This window comes from Cupressus sempervirens, chromosome 7 (assembly GCF_028749045.1).
Source record: "Cupressus sempervirens isolate cs-2001-9-10 chromosome 7, ASM2874904v1, whole genome shotgun sequence".
NCBI lineage: Eukaryota > Viridiplantae > Streptophyta > Pinopsida > Cupressales > Cupressaceae > Cupressus > Cupressus sempervirens.
In genome coordinates, this window is record NC_143124.1 from 25,604,850 (window position 1) to 25,629,024 (window position 24,175).

At 31.6% G+C, this 24,175-nt stretch overlaps 1 protein-coding gene across 1 annotated transcript; it reads right to left on the reverse strand.

Annotated features, from left to right (window-relative positions):
* Window positions 1–1,906: 1,906 nt before the first annotated feature.
* On the reverse strand, window positions 1,907–14,300 carry LOC149545246 (uncharacterized). Its single transcript, XM_089793723.1, has 2 exons — window positions 14,247–14,300; window positions 1,907–2,521 (listed from the first exon to the last, which is right to left on the reverse strand). Exons 1-2 carry the CDS (start codon window positions 14,298–14,300, stop codon window positions 1,907–1,909), a joined length of 669 nt encoding a protein of 222 aa, XP_089649849.1.
* Window positions 14,301–24,175: the final 9,875 nt, after the last annotated feature.

The following is a 24,175-nucleotide window of genomic DNA, read 5'->3' on the forward strand; positions in this document are numbered from 1 at the left end:
CCTTTTGTCTTTGTTGTACATATTCTATTTTCTTTTATTCAGTAAATTAGATATCCATGACACTCTTTGATAACTTCATTTTACTAAAAGCTAGCTTTGATTGTTGTAGGGTTCTCTTTAACGAGATCTACACTCTACCACTGAGTTATATCCCTTTCCTATCTTTAATCAGAAGGGAAATTGTAAGAACTTCCCATTCCAAAAGAGTCGAAAAATTCAATGAAACTATATCATGATTCTTTGGAAGTTATATCTTGTTTTCATACTCTTTCAAAACCTCGTAAAAATAAGAATGAAATCATTCTGTAACAATTTCCAAATTGACATTTTATACTTAAAAACAAAATTTGTAACTAAATAGTCTTATATTCATATTGCTGCATTTCAAAAAAAACTTTTCCCATATTTTCTTAGCTTATATCTGTTCAACATAGACTTATATTCATATTGCTGCATTTCAAAAAAACTTTTCCTATATTTTCTTAGCTTATATTTGTTCAACATTCTCTATTTGATCCATCTAACTTTTCATTGTAAACACCCTATATCAACATAAGATTATTCTTTAATCACCTTATACTATTCAATCAATCATACTTTCACCATAAATCTTAGAACCTTTTTGGCTTGACAACTTTCTTTGTTGTGGTAACACCAAATAACGAATACCATAATGGTAGCCAATACAAAAATGACTTCAGAATTGTAACGTTCAGAAAAGACATGGGATAAGATAAAAATGGATAAAATGCAATGTGGAGTGGCCAAGACATGATGCTATTGAAAATTAATTAAAATTGTATAAATTTGTAGTTATTCTCAAATCTCACCTCTGAACTCAACTTTGTCTTCAATATACCAAATTTTCAGTGGAGTTCTTCAATAGCAATTTCCTTTTCATTATTAATATAAACATGAATTTGCACAAACTCAGAAGGAGTTTATTACCATAATAAATCACTATTGCAAGCATATTTGTTTAGATAATGTTATATTTAAATTGACAGAAAATACAACAATATTACTGTCATAAATAAATGGAAAGATTTAACAATCAGTACCTTTTGTTGTTGGATTCAGTAACAGTGTGTTGCTTTTTTGTTACAGTGAGGATAACATTCATGGCGGGAGTGTCTGGTGGTCTCATTCTAAACATATAATTTCAAATTTATGTTACTGTTTCAATAATAGACTATAAATTTGAAAATGTAAATGATAATGCTGAGTTTTCCTTTTGTTTTAAATATTTCAATATGGGAAGAACTGAAGTTGTACCCCAGCTCTTGTTTCATCTCCGATTGACTAATGTATAAATTCAGATTTTATGACTACTCTAATTACAATTCTTACATGCTGTCATGGCCTCTGAACAAGCAGTGATGAATGTAGTCAACATTTTTATAGATAAAATTATTTGGAGAAATTCTAAAACAACAAGTTCAACAATCTCTCACTTCTTATAATCATCAACATTCAGTTTGACCAAACATGGACAAACCCTCTTTCATTGCCAGTATAGATTTCATTTCTTTCCTCGTCATAGAACAATGAACTAATGTCTTGAAGAGCATCATTACCACCAATCTTAGCACAATAATCTCCAGTTAAGATGTTCATAATCATTATTGAGCAATTGACTTCGTTGTAAGAAACAAGCAGCTCTTCATCACGACTAAATTGCTCAACCGAATCAGAACAGTAGTTTCTGTAAGATGCAACAATCTCTCCTTTCAAATTAAACACAACAACACTCTCATTGTGAAATGCCATGAACAATCGTTTCCCATGCAAACATTTGCATGTGTCAAACCCTTTCTTGCCCAATTCAATTGTCTTTCCACTATGAACATCAACCATTTGCAAGGATTCATTCTCTTGTTTTACGAAAATCTTTTCGTGAACCAACTCAAGAAAATTCGTGAACCAACTCAAGAAAATCTAGGCTTTTATTGCGTACTAATGGAAGATGGAAATATTTTAAAACGGTGCCATCTTCTATAGATAAGATCTTCAGAGGAAGAGTTCTTCCACAATAACTTATTCTTGATGTTAAAAGCATTATACCAAAAGTGATCCTCATTGTTTGAATTTCTCTATCAGATCTGGAGTACAAGAATTTGTAGTTTTTCAAATCATACACCTTGTAAGTATGCTCTTGACGATCAAAAGTTACAGCTTTCCCATTAATAACATTATATTTGAATATACCAGGCACATGTAGGGTAAAGCAAGGAAGTCCAACTTCTGGTTGAGCACTTCTGATGCTCTCAAGTGGGGTTGTTCTGAACTGCATCAAGAGTCCATCAGAAACACTAGGAAATACTGTGATGATAGAATTATTTTCTTTGTTATAGTACAACCGATGAATTATTTCACGTGGATCTAAATTCAAATAGCAAAGCCTTTTACTTGTCTCTCTATCAATTGCAGCACAAACACCTGTTTCAGCCAAAGCAAATATAATACTGCCGGCTGTCATAATCTGTATAATCTCGGATGCTTGATTTGTATCAAACTCCTTCTGCAACTCAGAACTTCGAAATTTAAGTTGAGCATGATTCTTTCTCAGCGTAAACCTCTTACCAATCTCACGACTATGAAGTTTTGCGGTGATGTTGAAAACTTCTGAAACATGCTCTCTTTAGTCTCCCATTGTTCTGCATAAAATTGATACTGATTCACAAGTCAATGCTACGGATTGTTATATACTACACTTGTATTTAGGATGGTTCAAACGGTGTGTTGATATAGAATTTAAATATGTTTAAATATTGTTTAATTATTAGAAAATGATTAATATATTATTAGATTATATTTAATATGGAGTTGTATTGAGATTGAAAAATCTTTTGGAAAGTTCCCAAAACAACTGTACGGTAGAATTGTAATAACAATTTCATGAATAGAATATTACTAAATTATGATTGTCCATTTAAGTTTCGTTTAGAAATATCACATACTATTTAAATCTATGTTTTTATATGAAAGATTACTCTTTTATACTTTAATTTAAAGGGTAAATAAAATTATGAATATGTAAATTAAAATAATAATAATAATTTAAAATATTATAGAATTTAAATTAAAGTATATAAAAGTACTAAAGGACAATATGAATGTATAAATTAATAGCATTATGATGCATAATAGCTTCAGGAAAAAAGAACCAAAAAAGAAAAACTTCGATCATTGTCTGTACAAAAAAGATGAAAAAGAAGAAATACTGCATCAAGAGAGAGTATCAATCAACATTAATGAATTTTGTTCTAGATATTCCCAAATCGAGAATATAGTGATTACAGTGAGCCCAAAACTCATATGAATACAATTCATTGTTTGGTGCCAGAGACAATCATAAAAGTTTCCATCATTGGACTTCATCCAAAACTCCAATTGAGACCATGATATTAGAAAGCCATCTAATGCAAGTGCAATCCAAGACCCTGAATTGTATAATCTATGAATATTATATGATATATTATATTAATTTACAAAATGATAAATAGATATAGTATAATGTCAAATGTAATAATAAAAAATTGATTTAATATAATCTATTACTGTTATAATACAAATGTTAAAAGAGAGCTATGTTGGTGTTGGTTGGGGGCTTTCATTCTCTTTCCCTTTGCTTTGTGGATGCCCTTTTTGTGTGTGGTTTGTGACCTTGTTCAAGAGCTTTGGCTTTGTTTATGGAGTGCTTCTCTTGGCATTTGTTGCAACCTAAAGTGGCTTTTAGTTGTGTGCTTCTCTGGTAACTTTCCTCTTTCTTTTTTTGTGTGTCTTCCTATTTTTAGTAAGTCCTAGTAGGCAAGGATTCTCGGGTCTAGATATGGATGTTGGCTTTCTGGAGTTCCTCTCATTTTTGTGAGAGTTTGACCTTTCCTCTCTAACATTGTCTAGTGATTGGGTGCTTCTGGGTTCTCCTACAAAGGACTATGGAGGTCTAGATAGTTTTATTTTCCTCTGATCATATGTTGTTCCTTATCTTCCCTACTTGGCTTTGTGGGTTTTAGGAGGCTTTGCCCAACTCTTTGGTGATTTTAATTTTTTGAGGTTGATTTCATATGAGAGTTTGTTTCCACCTTCTCTTCCTTTTTTCTTCTTGAAGGTATTTCCTAGATGGTTCCCTCTAGTGAGGCTCTTATAAAGGGAGGTCCTTTCTCTATAGATGTGAGATCTCACTTGGTTTCTTTGTAGCAATGGGAATTCTCTCCATTATCCTCCCCTTTCATGTTTCCTTTTGAAGTGAGAGCTCCTTTCAAGTTGTAAGGACTTCCTTAGGAGGTAGATTATTATTGGTAAGAAGATTTATGTACTTGAGAGTATTTGTTCTTCGTGGAAGGTTAGTTTTTGAACAAATGCCTTCTATTGGTTGTCTATTCACTGTTATTCCACTTCGAAGTTGGCATTATCTATTTAGTTTTAGAACTTTTCTATTGCCTTTTGGTGTATCTGGAAGTTTTGCTGGTTTTCCTCTTTGTTCCTCTTCCTTGCCTCTCCTATGTTATCCCTTAAGATCTATTTATTAGTATTGTTTAAAGAGAATAAGATAAATAAATTGAATCATAAAACATTTCATTTTGTTATATTAGTAAATTAACCTTCAATAATCTTATTTCTTCTTATCCACTAAATCCATTTATTTTATTATATTTTTCTTATTGATTTTTCCTTTTTTCTTTTTTGGAGAAAAATGACAAGCTACTAGTAAGATAATAATAAGCAATTGCCACATAGTGGCTTAGTACTTACCTTTAGTTTTGAGTTTTTATTTCAATAAATTTATTATAGTATATATAATATGTAAATTAATAAAAATATTATATAATTCTACTTTTCTATAATTATAATTGTAGCAATAAAGTATTTTTGTTATAATTATATAAATAATTGTTAATTGTTAATTATAAGTATGATTAATTTAATCTTAATTATAAATTTTCTATTGGATATATCATACTATACTAGTATATTATAAAAAAATTATAATACTAAAATAATAATATTTCTTATAAGATTGTATGATAACCATATATTGTCCTTTTAAAATTTTAAACTGAATAATAAAAAATATATTCTAAAAAGTATGATAGATTAAAAGTATAAAAATTGAAGGGTAAAAGTACAAACATGTGTCACCCTTTTACAAAGGAAAAGGCTAACATCAAAAACTATGTTAAACTTTAATGACGTAAAAGTCATATTTTTGTTTTGAATTCTAAGTTGGTGTAAATGATGAAATGTGTATAAAAAGGATGAAGTTTATGTCTATTATTTTGAAAAATATATGTATAAAATAAAAATAGTATATTTATATAATTTTCAATGACCTTTTTTTATAGTGTCAAAAATCCAGCAAATTAGGGGTTATAATTCGCACCAAAGGAATAACTACAAATAAGTTTTTTCTCCATCTAAATTTGAAGTATGTTGTTGACAACATCTATACCTAGAACTATCAAAAAGAAAATTCCAAAAATATTATGTATTTTGTCTATTATAGCTATTTTAAGTTGAACTTTTCCTAATTTAATGAGTTTTCATTCCCACCATCTTTTACCTAGTAAATCCATGTTAATTGTTACACATGTTATATATTATCAGAGATATTATTGTAATTGATATTGTGTCACCTTTCAAAAAAATTATATTGCCATAATTCTTACTACAAGCTCTATCTAGTGGTATTTTTATTTTTTTTAAACCCTAATTTTGATGATGAAATTGGTCTCTGAAGTGTGAAGTTCTTTATAATTGCAAGAAATATGAAAGAAAGTGCCACATCAGATGACACATAGATAGTTTCAGTCAGATTGGATTCGAACGGATCGGTATGACCCAAAAGTCACCCGCACAAGGTCACATGTGGAAACCTAAAAGTTTTATCTGGTTTAAACAATAAAATAAGAATTTTATTCTAAAGGTTAAGTTTTATTTTTAAAATTGTTATATTTAATGATATTTAAAATTGAAGTATTAAAAAAGCTAAGTTTTATGAAATTTTATTGAAGAAATATTTGGAAATTAGTTTTTTTAGTTATTTTTGTATTGAAATTGATTAATTAAATTGATTATTTATTTTAAATATAATGTTTGTTTTTAAATTTATTAATTAATTTAATTTAAATCAATTATTAGAATTAATTCAAGTATTTTAAAAAATTATTAAAACTATTAATGAATTATTTAATTTATTTAATATATTTAATAAATTACTTAATCTAAATTTACAATTTCTTTAATGCAACTAATTATCTTAAGATTTTCTAGTCTTATAGATAGTGAAATATAATAAGCTTCTAAAGTTGAAAGTCTTTTCTAAATTGTCTATGATCTACTATTATTTATGTAATTGAATTTGGAAGTCTTTTGTATGTAAGTGATTTCAAACTCTCTATTCAAGGTTTTGTGCAATGGGGAATAAATTGAAAAGAGCAAAAATATATGATTGAGTAAGAGATGTGTAGAAGAAAGGATGGGCAAAATGTAACATAGAGAGCCACTAATTGAAGATCCATTGATTGAAGTTGAAGAAGATCATGTTGAAGTTCCAGAAAGCAATAGGACATTTGGAAAATATGGTTTATGGTTGGAAAATTTGCTAGAGATGGATGAAGATTCTCTATTTAGAGAAATTGAATCATTTGATCACATAATGCCAAAAGTAGAATTAAGCTACACTCGAAAAATATGTGGGAGGCAGTTTTTGAAAATAAATCTCTAATTGGTAAAGCACAATTATTTGTCAGATTATTTAGGAAAAGAGAAATGGATCATATTCTAGAGTTGTTAGGTGTGAACAATAACAAAAGCTTAGAAGATAATGCCAATCAACAATAGTTTAGAATTTGAAAGATGCATTAAATGCTATTAATCATAGAAGTTGAGTACCTGATTTAAGTGCTACATGGAGAGCATTGATGACTATGATTATGAAAAAAGGACTTGTCATAGAAAAAAAAAAGTTCAAGCAATTTTTGAAATGCTCAATCTATTTAGAAGAATTGTTCAAAGATGCATAAAAAGGAGAAATTTTCTTGATGAGAACATTGAAAATAATTGGCTTATTATTTGTTGGCTTCCTAAAAAGGATAGAACTTCTAAAAATGTTAGAAGATAGGTTGTTGAATATTAGACTAGCTAGTCATGTGTTTCTTCCAATAGAAGAGACACTATATAGATCAAAGATGAAGAGACGAGTATGAAAATATCACATCCAATACACTTTGTAGACACAACACAAAGTGAATTATTTGAAGCTTTCAAAAAAGAATTTGCAAATGTGAAATTTTTTGAAAGAATATTTGAGAGGTTGTGCCCATGTTTTGTATGCATAAATAAGTTACGTAAAACTTCTTGCTGTCAAAATCATGTTGAGTTTCATCTTTATTTACAATCTTTTAGAAAAGCTATGGCAACACTTAAGCTAGATGTGATAATTCCTAGAAGCACAATATAATTTTTCAATTCTTTGTTATGTGATAATTCTGAAGAGTCGGATGAGTTCAATGTACAATGCATAAAAAATGTATGTACAAATTGTGGAGAGTTGCAGAAATTTCCATATGAAAAAGACAATATTGATGTTTCAACACCAGTTGTGTGGAATAGATTTGAGTATGAGATATATCGAATAAAGAATAGAGAACAATAAAGAAAAAATTTCAAGGAGAGAAATTTTCCATACAGTGAGTTTATGGATAAATTTAGAGCTATGATTTATCCACACATCCAACATTGTCATGGTGCAAGATGAAAAATGAAATAGTTTTGAGTTTCAAAAAATTGTTTCCCACTAGGATGTATTCTATCAATTATAGACTTCTCTAAAAACTATACTTTTTTCCCTCAATCTAAAATTCAACCTAAATATTATCACTTGGGTCAAGTTGCAATTTTTGTACCACTTTCCTGTAGATATGGACAATTTGAGGTGGATAGGATAGAAAGTATTGATCCAAATGAACACATTATCATCAAGGAGGTATATTTTTATCTTAGTGATGATAGGGTTCATGATAGGAGCTATGTAGTTCATTGTTTTGGAATATTCTTTGATGATCTCACAAATCATGGGATTAATACTTTAGAACATTGGATCTGGTTTGATGGTTGTGCTACTACGTATATTTGAAAATTAAACTTTAAAATTTCATGCAAATATTTAATTAACCAAATAATTAATTATATATAAATTTGATTATTTACTCATAAATTTATTTATTTTTCATAGGGCAATTTAAGTCTACAAAAGCATTTAATTGGCTTACAACACAACATGTGAGACATAATGTTAAGTTTCTTTGGAACTTCTTCAAAAGTGGTCATGGAAATGAGAGCACGATGTAGTAGGAGCATGTGTAAAGCATTCACTTTGCCAACATGAACTTTTAGGTATAATAGTGTTATGTACTAATCAAATTTGATGTATATGACCATCTACTAGATAATTCTTTTATATTTTGTTAAAAATCATACAATTTTCTTTCCTATACAGGTGCAAAGATAGACAAAGAAAATCAAGTTGTTGAATGGTGCAAATCTCATTCATTTCCTCATGATACAACATATAATAAATGTTGTATTTTGGAAGTGAAAGGTAAGATTTCCATTTTTCTTTGATATGATTACTATAATATTTGGATTATTGACATAGATAATTGCTAATTTAATGTGTTATAGATATCGATCAATCAAATCCTTACAATTGTCAACCTATTGTTAGAATTAAAAGATTGCATCAAGTGATGACTACCTACATCACAAACCTCTAGTAATTTAAGTAAGAGAAAAATCATGTTGTTGTGTTGTCCATATTCAAAACAATGCAATGGGTCAATGCAAGAATATTATGAATGGGTATGTCTCTGAATGGACATGGACAAACATAATCAGAAGTACCCCTTACAAAGAAGATGACAATGACATAGACATTCATAATCCTATGTATTTAGCTGAATATGAACATGTATCTAATTTAGTTGTTCTAGGTGAATTTCTACAGACATGTTTAATTTTTATATTTAATTGTATTCATATTTATTTATTTATAGGTTACATTATTTTTGTAAATTTCTAGGTGACATCTTTGTTGTGTGTGTGGATCCTCAAAATGTGGAAGGTGTAGATGTTGGAAATATTCAAGATATGATATGTTACTGAGAGGGGAGGGGTGAATTAGTAACATAAAAAATTTTAAATCAATTCAACACTTTAACCATATATACTATTCTCAATTCATTCATCTAATCTACTACATATATGAGAGAACAAACATTTATAACACATGTACACAGTGATTTGGTGACCCAGAAACCTTCCAAATAGAAAGTAAAACTGAGGCGGGGATGATACCCACAAAACTTTGTTACTGTAGTATGAAGTTGGCTTGTTAAGGCTTACATTGACCACTTCTAGTGATCTGCTTTGTTAGGAGCACAAAGGACTGCTAGGTCCACCTTGTTAGAGGATTTACAAACATACACTAAAGTATGCACTCTGTTAGGAGATTTATACAAAGACTATTAAGTCTACTCTATTAAAGAATTTACAAAATTGATTCACCTGTTAGGATGAAACAGTGGATCTACTTACAAACTTGATTTGCTGATTAGATCCTTGAAGTATAGATCACCTCTTGTGACTGATGAAACTTTACTACTCCTTGTAGACCTTGCTGAATATTCTACTCTTCTGTTGATTCACATTTACACTTATCAAAACATGACACGTCTCTCTTGATACTCTCATCCATATATCATACTACTTGCAAATGATATAATACATTACAGATATACCATTCCAATAATTACAATTGCAAGGTCGGCCATAACACAAGTGAAAAAAACATTATTGAGTCGGCCCAATAGTAAATAACTCGAGTTCACTAAACTGACTCGGTGACCTATTGATACTCGGCATCCACTGCATTACTCAACATCGTCATGCACTTAGTAGAATTGAAGGCTCGGTCCATACTAATCGCTCGACATAGTTCTGAACTCGGTAACCACATGTGACTCGGTAGATGTATTGTCACTTGGTAAAAACTAAATCCTTTGTTTACCTTGCTTTTACTTAGTAAACACTGCACTTTCATAACTCAATAAATATTGCATTTTCATTACTTGGTAAACACTATACTTTCATTACTCGATAAACACTACACTTTCATTAGTTGGTAAACATTGCGCTTTCATTACTTAGTAAACACTACACTTTCATTACTTGGTAAACATTGCGCTTTCGTTACTCGATAAACTACGCTTCCATCACTCGGTAAACATTGTGAAGCTCGATGAACACTAGAGTGATTAGTGTGAACTTTGAAGCTCGGTATGAACTATTTAAGTGATGAACCTATAAGGTAACCACTGAATGCTTAGTATACACTGTGGATGCTTAGTGTAAACTGTGAAGCTTGGTATGAACTACGAAGCTCAATAAGTGTAGGAAACTAAGTGCTGAGCTCAGTAGCTATACTGATATAGATAAGTGTTGTCAATAATGGCAATAATAACTGAATTTCAACAATCTCCCCCTTTGACATTAGTGACAAAACACTTATGAGCCAAAACATATGTACATTACCTGACTCAATGAATTTTGGTTTTTCAAAATTGATCCTTGTAGAACTACTGCATATACATTTCTATATACCTTCTTGATGACTTAATGTATATACAACAATACTTATGTACACATGATAATTCTAATGAGTGCTAACTCGCCCTATCACTTATAGTGATAACTCTCCCCATTTATTATGTTGAATCTCTAAATCTCTCCCCCTTTTGACAATAATGCCAAAGGACTGCATATATACAATTTATATGGCTACACCAAAGTGAGATAGAAATTCTTGATGTACCTTAAGGATGGTTGCAAAAGTACTATCCCAAGTCTGCTACAAAAATTGACAAGTGGAGAGAGAAATTTGAACTTATGCTGATAATTGGATCAAGTGATCAGCCACTGGGAAGTTCTGATCTTGGACAAATGTTTTGCAATGAACAAGATGTTTTTGCATTCTATCCATGATAGGAAGGATCATGTTCTGGATCTCTATGAGTGTAGACCGGATCCTAACTTCCTCTCTCAATAGTTCTGCCTGTACATCTGCCAAATATCTAATCTTGGTGTGATGGGAGGTTGTGGAGGAGGAGTCCACCTTCAACTTGGATGCACTTGATTGCATATCAATGTCAATCTTATTTAACTTATCCTTTATTTTTTTGGTAAAACCAGAAACATCACAAAGTTTAGCAAAAAGTGATGCTGCATTATTAAAAGAATTTTTAAAATTTCTCATAAATGTTGACAATTCAACTTGCTTTATTGCTATCTTTTGAGAAATATTCTCTAGCACCTTATTGTCAAATTTCTTTTCAGCTTTCTCAATAAGTTTTTCTTGACCAGAAGAATCCTCATTAAATTTATGTACAACCTCTTCTAACTGAATCAAAATGTGTTGAGTAGAATCTACTTCAACACCTATAGCATTTGTAATTATATTTTTGGTATTTTCAATTATTCTATATTCCTTATCCTTTTCTAATCTTAACTATTCCTACGTAGCTTTCATCTCTATGAGTTGACTGGCTAACCTCATCTCTTCAATGCTGGCATATTCATAATCAATCTTTGGAATCACTATCTCTGTGTCTAAGTCAATATCTTCTGCAATTTCCTTTCCAGTGATCAGAAGTTTTAATGCATGCTTTTGTTTGACTTCTGTGATGACTAGTTTGACCTTAGGAATAGACACAATAGTGGAGATAGAAGGGCTAGCAGTGAAAACTTGGATAGGACTTAAGGATTGAATGCCAATAGAGGTATTAACCGGATCAAAAACATTTCCCAAAAATGGTATCATACTTAGTAGAGTATCCATAGTAGTATCTGAACTAATCGGAGTGGAAGTGGATGCAGATGATGCTAACGGAAACAAAATTGTAGAACTTGTTGGAATTGATGAAGACAAAATTGTGGAACTCAATGTTACACTTACTGATGATGAAGGAGCTGAGGAGGTTGACTCGGTGGCTGAAGAAGTGACAGACAGCTCGATAGATGAAGTGCTTGGCACCTCTATTTCAGATACCTGGAGCTAGGAGGAGGTTGGTGAAGATTGAGCAATTGATGTAACTGTTGTGCTCACAATCTTGCTTGTAGAAGCTATCTCCATAGTGGATGTAACAATCTTTGTTGGAGAGTGAGGAAGGGATGCAATCACTTCTATTGTAATTTTAACTGGATCCTCTTCATCTTTTCCTTCCTAATGTGCTTCTTCCTCCTTGTCTTCTTCCTCTTTTTCTTCCATTAGTGCATGCAGCTCTCTTGGAGTAACTGTGATGGATGGAGTGCTATCAAAATCACCACTGTCACTACTATCATCATCCTTGATTTCAACTGGATCTTCACTAGGATTTTGCAGATGATAGATTTTCTTCCACATGTTTCTTGAATCATTCACAACATTCTCAATGCCTTTAATTAAAATCAAACATGTGTGAAATCTAATCATTATTTTACCTTCATGTTTCTTCATTGCTACCTTTAATTCTGCTCCAATGAGACTCGGTAGAAGATTCATCAGAGATTGCTCATATATGTCTTTAGCCATTTGGGTGGCCCACTCCCATGTCGGTTGCAATCTCTCCAACATTTCTTTGTAGATTTGAGAGGCAAGCTAGTTCGGGGAGTATTTCAATTTACCCATCTTATTGAGTACCAGTTCCTTAATCTACATTTTCTCAGCATCAGTTCTTGTTTCAAATTTCAATGCCTTGAAATTTGTGATGCCATCTCCCTCTTCCAATTGTTTAAGCCTTTCCTCGAATGTGAGTGGAGGTCTGACCAGTATAGGTTCCTGCTTGCCTTTTCTAATTCTTCTAGAAAATACTGCAGTAGGCCTCTTCTTAGGTTTGGTAATAATTGCCTTACCTTTCTTCTTTGGTGGTTCCTCTTCAGATTCATATTATTCTTTTTCTTCACCTCCTTCTTCTTCATCAGCTTCTTCATCCTCACCTTTTCCTTTTGTAAGCATAAGAGGGCCAGTAGAAATTTTCAACTTAGCTATCTTCCTCCTGCCTTTTCTTATAGCCTAGGGTAGCTTGATTTCAAGCTCAATTCTGGCCTTTTCCTCATCATATGTTTCAAAAATTTGTTGCTTTGAGTCTACTGGCTCATTAACCAGTGCTTCAATGATGTCCCTAGCCTCATCAATATTAACCTCATAAGGAAGAGGTTTCACCCATGCAACTCAGGGTGTGACTACCTGAATGTATATCTTATCACAATCAACCATAAAGCATACATCATCTTTGTAGTCTTCAACCAATTTTGGTGGACTTTGGAACCTATTATTCATCCTTTCCTTGAAATCTTCAAAATAATTATCCATGATGCTATCAAAATTTTCACCCATTTCTACTACAAACTCATTAATTTGATAAAGAATGGGAATATCTTTTCTCCACACTACAGTTCCTTTTGATAGAAAGAATTTTTGAATGTAGAAGAATAAACAAGTCAACAAAGAACCAAATTTATAGGGCTTGTTCTTTGAAGTCCTTATACTATCCATGTTCTTGTTTAATTATTTCAATAGTAATTCTGACAGGTCAAATTCAAGGTTCTTCTTTACAATTTTGAAGGCCAAATCCACAGCCTCACAGGGTACACTGTGCAGTCGACTAGAGCTATAGATTTTATGGGCAATGACATGAGTGCCAAATCTTAGTTTGACATCAGATACAGTGCTAACCTTCAAACCTCTACCATCCCACTTAGCTAGGGTTATCTTCTACAACTCATCCCATCCTAGGGTTTTGGTAACCTTCACTTTGTTGAGCATAGGGAGACCCATGATTTTGTGAATCATTTTTTTTATGATTAACACTGGCTGCTCTAACCATAGTTGCCCATTGTGCACTTGACTCAGAATATACCTAATCCACTTGGTTTGGAAGCTTCTTGGCATATGAAAGATATGAGTCAAGCCTTTGGTTTCAAGATGCTTATGCTCAGGTTTCAGAGAGCCATCAACACTCATTTCTCCTAGGGCATAATCCATCTCTAGGTTTCCAATCTCTTGAACAGAACATTTAAAATGTGTGTGAATATCGTTTATAAGGAGTACCTTTGATGGAATTTGAGATTGAGCACCATTAGGGTCAAGTGATTCTGCAACGGTCGAAACAATTTTGAAGTTGGCGCGCTTTCCATTCTATACCCTTTACCAGCATCTCTGAACCTTGTTTTGCCTTTGTGCTGCTGCTGCTCTCGGATGCCATTGATGCTCGGTAAAAGATAGAAATTGTTTGAACAAATTTGTCAATAGAAAATCACTTGGAATCGCTTAGAAGTGCTTGAATTGCACCTAAAAAATTCTTAGCTCTGAAATTGTGATGAAGAATGAAATCAAATTCTACCTTTTTGATGAAAATTTTGTCATTAATGCTTGGTACGAAGGTAGCTAAAATGACATAGTGCTTGACAGGCTGTTATTGACTTGCTCGGTAGAAGCTTGCAACTCGGTGATCAAACAAAACTTTTAGTTATTCTCGACCTAGCTCGGTAAGGTCTGCAATCAACTTTCCTCGGTAGATGCAACTCGGCAAAAAAATACGCTTTCTTTGATCCTTGTGTATCTGGAATACTGATTTGATCATTTTGCTTCTTTTATTTTGGAACTACTTGAGATATTATTAGAAGATGCAGTTCCATATCCTCCTTTATGAGTCTAATTGGAATTGATGGAGTCACTCACTTCTTGAGTGACATTATCATCATTTGAACTATCTTGCTTGGTAGATTTTGCAATCCATTGTTGCCTCATTTGCTGCCAAATGTTTTCAGTTTTAGCTTTCTTTAAATCTTCAACTCTTCCTATATTCATGCAGTTTTTAGCTATATGACCAAGTTCTGTACATCTATAACATCTTACTGTTGTATATCTTTTTCTCAAGTGATGCCTTGAGCAGTCTTTGCCAATGTGTCCATATTCTCCACAATAATGACATCTGCATCAGGTATTGTAGTCCATCCAAATATTTCTTTAACAAGTTGTTCAGTTGGATTGAATGATTTGGATCTACATTGGAATGCCTTGTGACCATGCTTCTTGCATTTGTGACAATTGCCTTCAAATTTTGGTTTCTCCTTGCATTCATTAGCTTTATGACCATGCTGACTGCAATTGTAACATTTACCATTGAATTTACCTTTTCCATTGCTCTAACACTTGTTTGATGTGTGACCTAGCTTACCACAGTGATTGCAAGTAGGTCTTTGATTCCTTTGGGCACCTTGTTTGGAGGTTTCACCTTCTTCCTTGTAACCAAGTCTAGTTTTACCTTTTTGTCTATGAAGATTCTGCTCACTTTGTTGATTTAATTGACTCACGTCTATTTGAGATTTCATCATTCTCTCATTGATTTGATTTTCAGTGATCAAGTCATTTTCCAAACTTTCATTGATTTGTCTTTCAGATCTCAAGTCACTTTTTAAGATTTCATTGATTTGTCTTTCAGTGATTAAATCATTCCTCAGCCTTTCATTCTCAGATCTTAGATTCATAATTTCTTCATTTGCATTAGATAGTTGATCTACAAGATCTTCATGCTGAAGGAATTGATTATTTCTTACCTTGAAGTCTTCATTTTCCTTGTCTCTCTATTCCAAAACTTCAGATAGCCTAATTGATTGGATTTCTTGTTCTCTTTTAAGCTTTCTTACTTCTTCCTTCAGAATACCATTCTTTGCTAGGAGTTCCTTGATAGCCTCATTAGCTTCATCTAAACTACTTGATGGTAAAAGGTCTTCTATCTTTTCTTCACCATACTGGTGATCATTCATTTTTCTTGCAAGTTCCTTCCTTCTCTTAAGGGATTGAGAAAGATGCTCCTTTACTTCTTTGAGTTGAGCCATGGCCATTTCTAGATCTAGCTTTTCATTTTCAATAGCTTTGCCAAGTTTGAATATCTACATTCTCCTTGATCTTTGCTCAAGTTGTCAAGCTTTGTATGAGAACCAAAAAGATCTGATACCAATTGTTAGAAATATTCAAGATATGATATGTTACTGAGAGGGGAGGGGTGAATCAGCAACATCAAAACTTTTAAATCAATTCATCACTTTAACCATATATACTATTCTCAATTCATTCATCTAATCTACTACATATATGAGAGAACAAAAATTTATAACACATGTACACAGTGATTTGGTGACCTAGAAACTTTCCAAATAGAAAGTAAAACTGGGGTGGGGATGATACTCACAAAACTTCATTATTGTAATATGAACTTGGCCTGTTAAGGCTTACATTGACCACTTCTACTGATCTACCTTGTTAGGAGCACAAAGGACTACTAGGTCCACCTTGTTAGAGGATTTACAAACATACACTGAAGTATACACTTTGTTAGGAGATTTATACAAAGACTGTTAAGTCTACCCTGTTAAAGGATTTACAAAACTAATTCACCTATTAGGATGAAATAGTGGATCTACTTACAAACTTGATTTTCTAATTAGATCCTTGAAGTATATATCACCTCTTGTGACTGATGAAACTTTACTGCTCCTTGCAGACCTTGCTGAATATTCTACTCTTCTACTGATTCGCATTTACACTTATCAAAACATTACATGTCTCTCTTGATACTCTCATCCATATATTATACTACTTGCAAATGATATAATACATTACATATATACCATTCCAATAATTACAATTGCAAGGTTGGCCATAACACAAGTGAACAAAACATTACTGAGTCAGCCCAATAGTAAATAACTCGAGTTCACTGAACTGATTCGGTGACCTTCTGATACTCGGTGTCCACTGCATTACTCGACATCGTCATGCACTCGGTAGAACTGAAGGCTTGATCCATACTAATCACTCGACATAGTTCTAAACTCATTAACCACAGGTGACTCAATAGATGTAGTGTCACTCAGTAAAAATTGAATCCTTTGTTTACCTTGCTTTCACTCGATAAACACTACACTTTCATCACTCGATAAATATTGCATTTTCATTACTCGGTAAAAACTGCAATTTCATTACTCAATAAACATTGCACTTTCATTACTTGGTAAACACTGCATTTTCATTACTTGGTATACACTGCAATTTCATCACTCGGTAAACACTACACTTTCATTACTTGATAACCATTGTGCTTCCATCGCTCGGTAAATACTGTGAAGCTCGATGAACACTGGAGTGCTCGGTATGAACTAATTAAGTGATGAACCTATAAGGTAACCACTGAATGCTCGGTATATATTATGGATGCTTGGTGTAAACTGTGAAGCTCGGTATGAACTGCGAAGCTCGGTGAGTGTAGGAAACTAAGTGCTGAGCTCGGTAGCTATACTGATATAGATAAGTGTTGTCACTAATGGCAATAATAACTTAATGCCAAAAGTAGATTATTATTTACTTAGATGCACACAAGTGAAAATTAAGTTGACTAAACCCTATATAGATGATGATAACCAATCATATCCAACTAGTTTAGTTATTATAGAAGGTATAGATTATCCCCTTCTGAGGTCTATACAAGTAACTAGAGAGTGAGATTAATTGTAAAAATTTATATATATTCTATATTATTAAGAATACTCAATGAAGTAAAAATCTTATTTTGTAAGCACCTATTATCAACAAAAAAAAGTTGACCACAATAGTGTTCAATTTGTTGAATATATGTCTGGCCTAAAAGTTTTGCATTACAGTCACTTGATTTTAGCCACAAAGTTTTAGTTTGACATTTTGCCAAAAAGAGGACATAGCAAACCAAAGTTGAGGTTAGATATTGAGGAGCATGAAAGGTTGGAGATTATTAAAGATAGAGAGGATCCCAACCATATGTATCAAAAAAATTTTGATTGATAGAGAGGTTTAATTGTTCATAAAAATATTTCAAATTTATATATACATAAATTGTTATTTTTTGTTTGCATTTCTTTAAGTGTTTTTTCAATATTTATACATGTTTTTTTTTACCTTTCTTTAAATATTTGAATAAAAATAATTTAATTATTTCTATTTACATTTACATTCTCTTGATCATACACTTCTATAACACACTTGGAAAATTATGTAAGGTATATTTTCAGTAATTTATAGAACATGTAAATTTTTTACACATTGACAATTATCTAAAAAATAAGATCTATAGATAATTAAATAGACATGTTTGTAAAGTTTTACCTATGTCTCCTATTGTACAGGATGCATAGGTGATTGCAAGTCCCAGTATGCCATCATCATCACAAATATATGTCTATCTATCTCACTTAGGTCTATATCACTGAAGGTCATATCTCTGATGTCAAGCATAGGATCCATGAGGATATTTGTGAACAATGAATGCCATGGTGGGTAAGAAGCTGCCTCAGTAGGGGGCTTCATGCTCCTCAACTATAGTTTGTGGTGGAGTTGTAGCTATAACATGTATGTCCTCCTACCCTTGACCACCCTGTGCCTCCAATTTACCTCTAATGATACCACTCGCATATGATGGCATCACACTAAATGGTTGTTTGGTCAACAAATAAATAGCTTGATACGCTGAAAATATATCAGTAGAAAAACATGTACTAATATCCCTCAAATGATCAACTAAAGACTCCATTGATACACATCTACTGGAGATTGGATTTCAACCTCATGATACATATCATCAATTGAAGATGATACAATAGTGTGACCACTTGTAGATGTAGATCATGAGTGTGTCATGTATCTATGCACTTGAATAGAAGACATCTCATTCACCTAGGTAGAAATAGTGGCAATCTTCTTGTACACATCTCCACATGTATCATCTGTCACTCTATATCCATTTGTAGTGAACTCCTTGAACATTTTGGCATCACCAAAAGGTTTGACCAATGAATGCCCATTTATTAATGGGTTCAAGAGCATCTAGGTGCCTAAATTTATCTAAGAACCTACCCTAACACTACTCAACATGCCCTAGGATATTAGTGTGATCAACATCTTGATGTAGATAAAATTCTGCAAACAATTGTTTGCAGAAATATAAGGGGAACTCATCCTTTTGGGGCCACATGTGATGTGCAACCAACCAACAAGGATAAATGAAAGGTGCCACCAATGAATCAGTACACCTTGTAGCATAGTACGCTTTGACCTTTTTTAAAGGCTAAAAATATTAGAACATGCTCTTCACACTATCCACTGACACCATCTCATCTATCTCCCTCCACCTCACACCACCACTAACACTATGGGATAGAGCACTCTAAAATGTTTCCAAACTAATACAATCATAATGGTTAAAACCCTCAACAATTTACATTAACTAATTAACTCATCTCTAATCATAGTCACCTTATCCCTATGTTGTAGGGTAAGTGAAGCCCATAAGATCTGATCAATAGCATCAAGTGTGTTTTGTAAGCATTGTATAATCTTAGTGAACAATGTCTACCTATCTTGGGTACTAGTAGTGGATCTAGACAATGAACCACTGTGGGGATGACCATGTACACTGGCCTTTCTAGAATCACTACCCTAGATGCTATAATGATGAAATATATAAACAAAAAATAGAAGATAGTTGATAATAGAGATCTGCACATGCATATATATACATATATACACACATTATTATAAAAACTAATTAAATCAAACACACTAAATGAATCTTGCTAAACAAACCTACTGTACAACATATAAAGAAGTGTTAACTGCATTACATTTTGATTTTAGTAATAGGTACAAATCAAATTTAGATAACAATTTTATAGATTATGGGGTTAGAGAGAAGTTTATGGTTTAGAGAGATGGGGTTTAGAAGTTAGAGAGTAGTTTAGGCTTTAGAAAGATGAAGTTATGTAAGTTAGAGAGTAGTTTAGGGTTTACAAAGATGGGGTTTAGGAGTTAGAGATAGATGGAGGGTTAAGAGTTTGATATCTAGAGAGAGAGAGAGAGAGAGAGAGAGAGAGAGAGAGAGAGAGAGAGAGAGAGAGAGAGAGAGAGAGAGAGAGAGAGTTATGTAATGTTAGAGAGTGAGTGAGAGAGAAACAAGTTTATGGATTATGGGGTTAGAGAGAGGTTTAGGGTTTACAAAGATGGGTTTTAGGAGTTAGAGAGATCAAGTTATGTAATGTTAGAGAGAGAGAGAGAGAGAGAGAGAGAGAGAGAGAGAGAGAGAGAGAGAGAGAGAGAGAGAGAGAGATGGGGTTTAGGAGTTAGAGAGATGAAGTTATGTAATGTTAGAGAGAGAGAGAGAGAAACAAGTTTACGCATTATGGGGTTCAAGAGAGGTTTAGGGTTTAGAGAGATGGGGTTTGGGAGTTAGAGAGATGAAGTCATGTAATGTTAGAGAGAGAGTGAGAGAGAAACAAATTTATGGATTATGGGGTTAGAGAGAGGTTTAGGGTTTAGAGAGATGGGGTTTAAGAGTTAGAGAGTGAGGTGAGGTTAGGGTTGGGAGAGATGAAGTTATGTAAGTTAGAGAGAGAGAGAGAGAGAGAGAGAGAGAGAGAGAGAGAGAGAGAGAGAGAGAGAGAAACAAGTTTATAGATTATAGGGTTAGAGAGAGTTTTAGGGTTTACAGAGATGGGTTTTAGGAGTTAGAGAGTGATATGATGTTAGGGTTGGGAGAGATGAAGTTATGTAAGTTAGAGAGAGAGTGAGAGAGAAACAAGTTTACAAATTGTGGTGTTAGAGAGAGGTTTAGGGTTTAGAGAGATGGGATTTAGGAGTTGGAGAGAGACAGAGTGTTAAACATTTAGGGTTAAGGTCAACATATTTGGATTTAAAGTTCAATATAGGAGTTAAAGTATAATTTGGGTCAATGTGAGAGTTTTAGTTAGAGTTTGATTAGGTTTAATGTTGTGGCATAATTACATTCAATGTTAAGTTCTGCTTTTGCCTATAATTTGCAAGGTTCATTGTTAAGGTTTCAATTAGAATTTAATCAGGTTCACAGTAAGAGGTAGAGTCTAATTTAGTTCAATCTAATGGTTTTAGTTACCAATTTCATTTTCTTCAATGATAAATTTCTACTTATACTAGAAAAACTTTGTATTATTTTCTTTAAAAAATGATTTTTATCAAACATTTCAAATAGTAGTTTCTAAACTTTTACCTTTAGAACAATTTCTAATGATTTCTACTAAAAATAAAATAAAAATATTTAAATTCTCTAATATTTTATCTAACTATTTTTCTATATTTAATAATTTTTTTCTAATGTTTTCTAAAGTTTTAAAAGTTTCTAACTATTCTAATATTTTCTAAATTTTATAATATTTTCTATATAATTTTCTATTATTTTCTATAAATAATTTTTTACAATTAATCTAATTTTTTTAATAATTTCTAAACTTTACTAAATTTCAATAATTTTCCTAAACTTTATCTAATATTACACTAGTTAGAGCCAAAAGCCTTTAATGCAATAGTAACTTGTGAGCCTCACAAGTGGGAGGTCTTGGGTTCGAATCTACCTTTGGTTAACATATAATAATAATTAATACAAAAAAAAAAAATTAATCTAGGCTTTGGCCATTTATCGATCATATATATATATATATATATATATATATATATATATATATATATATATATATATATATATATATATATATATATATATATATATATATATATATATATATATATATATATATATATATATATATATATATATATATATATATATATATATATATATATATTACACTACTTAAAAACATGAACATATAATAATAATAAAAATTTGAACCTAAGGAAACATTAAACATTAACAACCATATTTTACCTAAGGAATATTAAAATAAAACTTAAAACACATTAAAAATTTGGAAATAATTTCTAACATGCCTGATCTGGTTGAATGACTATTGTAGTCCTTCCCACTCCATAATTCTAGCAAGCTTGTTTCATCCAAATGAGCAGTGGATTTAATTTTTTGTGGATTATATAATTTTATGGTTCTGAATGGATCTAGTCTAGTCTGATCCCTACGGAGGTGTACACGTTATGTTGGATCTACTCAATGTCACATGGGTTTAGCCAGATGTGGTCTCACCTGATCAATGAAGGTAGTCTTAAAGGTGACATGGATCTGTGCTTTGACCCTACAATTAACTTTAATTTATATTGAACAATATTAAACATAAATAAATCAGAACATATTAATAAAAAAATTATCTTATTAAATATTAGTTTTACAATCCATGAAATCAACTCCATATAAGATTTAATTGGATTCATCTAATCAAATAATAGATAAATAAAATTATAACTTATAAAGTTAAAAATCTTGCATCTATACTATGCATAATATATTAATTTGAGAAGGAAATTTAGAAATGGTTATATCTATAGAAATGAAAATGTATTAATTTGATTATGGAATTTAGAAATGGTTATATCTATATAAATGAAGAGTTTTAATCACTAGTTAATACATGAAATCCAAAAACTATTACAATAGTACTTATCCTACTGGTAAGAAAACTCTAAACTATAGCTCAATTACATAGTAAATAAAATAAAATTTGTGAGCCCAAAGACCTACATTCTATAGTTTCTAGAAAGATTATTAATTCTTCTTTCCTTATATTAATAATGTAAAGTTATATATAATCTACTATCATGTGCATTTCTTAAAAATTGATCTTCTCCCCTAAAGAGCACCTATGTAATTTGAGGATACCTAGTTAGCACTTATTTTATTAACCTATCATTACTTGGAAAATTAAATGTCATCTTAGATTCAAAACATTGTTCTTTCTAATTAAATTTTAAGATTGCTAGAATTTACTATCATTTAATCTAAAATAATCCTCTAATTCATTATTTGTAAATTATTTTAGAATTTTTTTTTAAAATTCAATTTTACATCTTACCTACATCAAATGCATTTTAAGATAATGATTAAATGAATGGATTGTTTATGAGAAACATATAAACTTAAAAGATTTAATATGTTTTATCAAATAGAAAGAGTAGAAGATAATATTTTACATTACAAGTACTTTGTATATAAATGATATACACGTTGTAAGATTGTTGCAAGTGTGATTGATGATGATATTCCTATGGGGGAGTATTGTAGATAAGTTACTATGTTACATTCTATGTTTGTCATTGATGTCAACATAGCAGTTTTCTATGGTACCTGATAGAAGAACAACAGAAAGATCAAGTTGGTATAGATGGCTAGTTGAGTATTTAAACTATGTGAGGTTTTCAGAGATACTTATGAGTATCTATTGTATGCAGTTAACTTTAGAAGATGAAATGATAATTCTAGAAGAAGTTATAAGTTTCGGTGATGTTTGTTTTGAGATAGAGTTTATAGTGGCATGTTATGATAAACTTGTTATATCTCTTGGTAGAATTGTTATTCTGAGAATCGAGGTTGAGGATGTGTAGAAAACATGTTGCTAATGATGTGGGTAAGCGCATTCATCATGATATCACGTGTATGGAAAGTTATTCAAGTTGAAAGATAGAAGAATAATGTTATTGCTAAGTGTAACATGTTCTTAAGGTGGTCCTGTAATAATTAATTGAGGTGGTCTAATAGCTGACTCAAGGAATTGTTTTATGGACTTGGTATAAAGGAAGGAAATTTACCTTTATCATGAATTTGTATGGTATTGATGTGTAGATAACATGAGAAGTAATTGTAAGTAGCAAAAAGTGTGGAATGCAAAGTTGAACAAAGTAGAGTGGAAGTGAAAGAAACTTCATTACTAAGGTTTTTTTGAATGATCTAAGGTTTAAGATTTGGATCTAAGTTTCATGACCTAGTCTACAAGGTCTGACAGTGATTGGTTTGGTTGATAGAACAAAGAAAAGAAGAAAATAACAGTAAGTTGCATGATTGAGCAATGAGCTTTTCTTGTAGTTAAAATTGTATGTTTGGGTAGTATGCTCTTCTTGCATACATTGTAACACAACTCCTAATAGGGTTCAAATCTCCTAACAGGGATTCAAAGTCTCCTAACAAGGACACATTGTACTAAATGATGTAATAGATGTTAGAGTAAATTATTATTATTTATGCTTTTACTTAAGTTTACTTAGGTTAATGCATTTATTTATTAGTTGTAGTCTAGGAGTTGTTGACAACATGGGAGTTTGTTCCTATCTAAGTCATAC

Coding starts and splice junctions, on each gene's coding strand:
- LOC149545246 (XM_089793723.1), bottom strand. CDS start 14,300: ATGGCATCCGAGAGCAGCAGCAGCACAAAGGCAAAACAAGGTTCAGAG. Junction 2,522..14,246: donor AACAAGGTTCAGAGATGCTG/GTAAAGGGTATA, acceptor TCTGAGTTGCAG/AAGGAGTTTGATACAAATCA.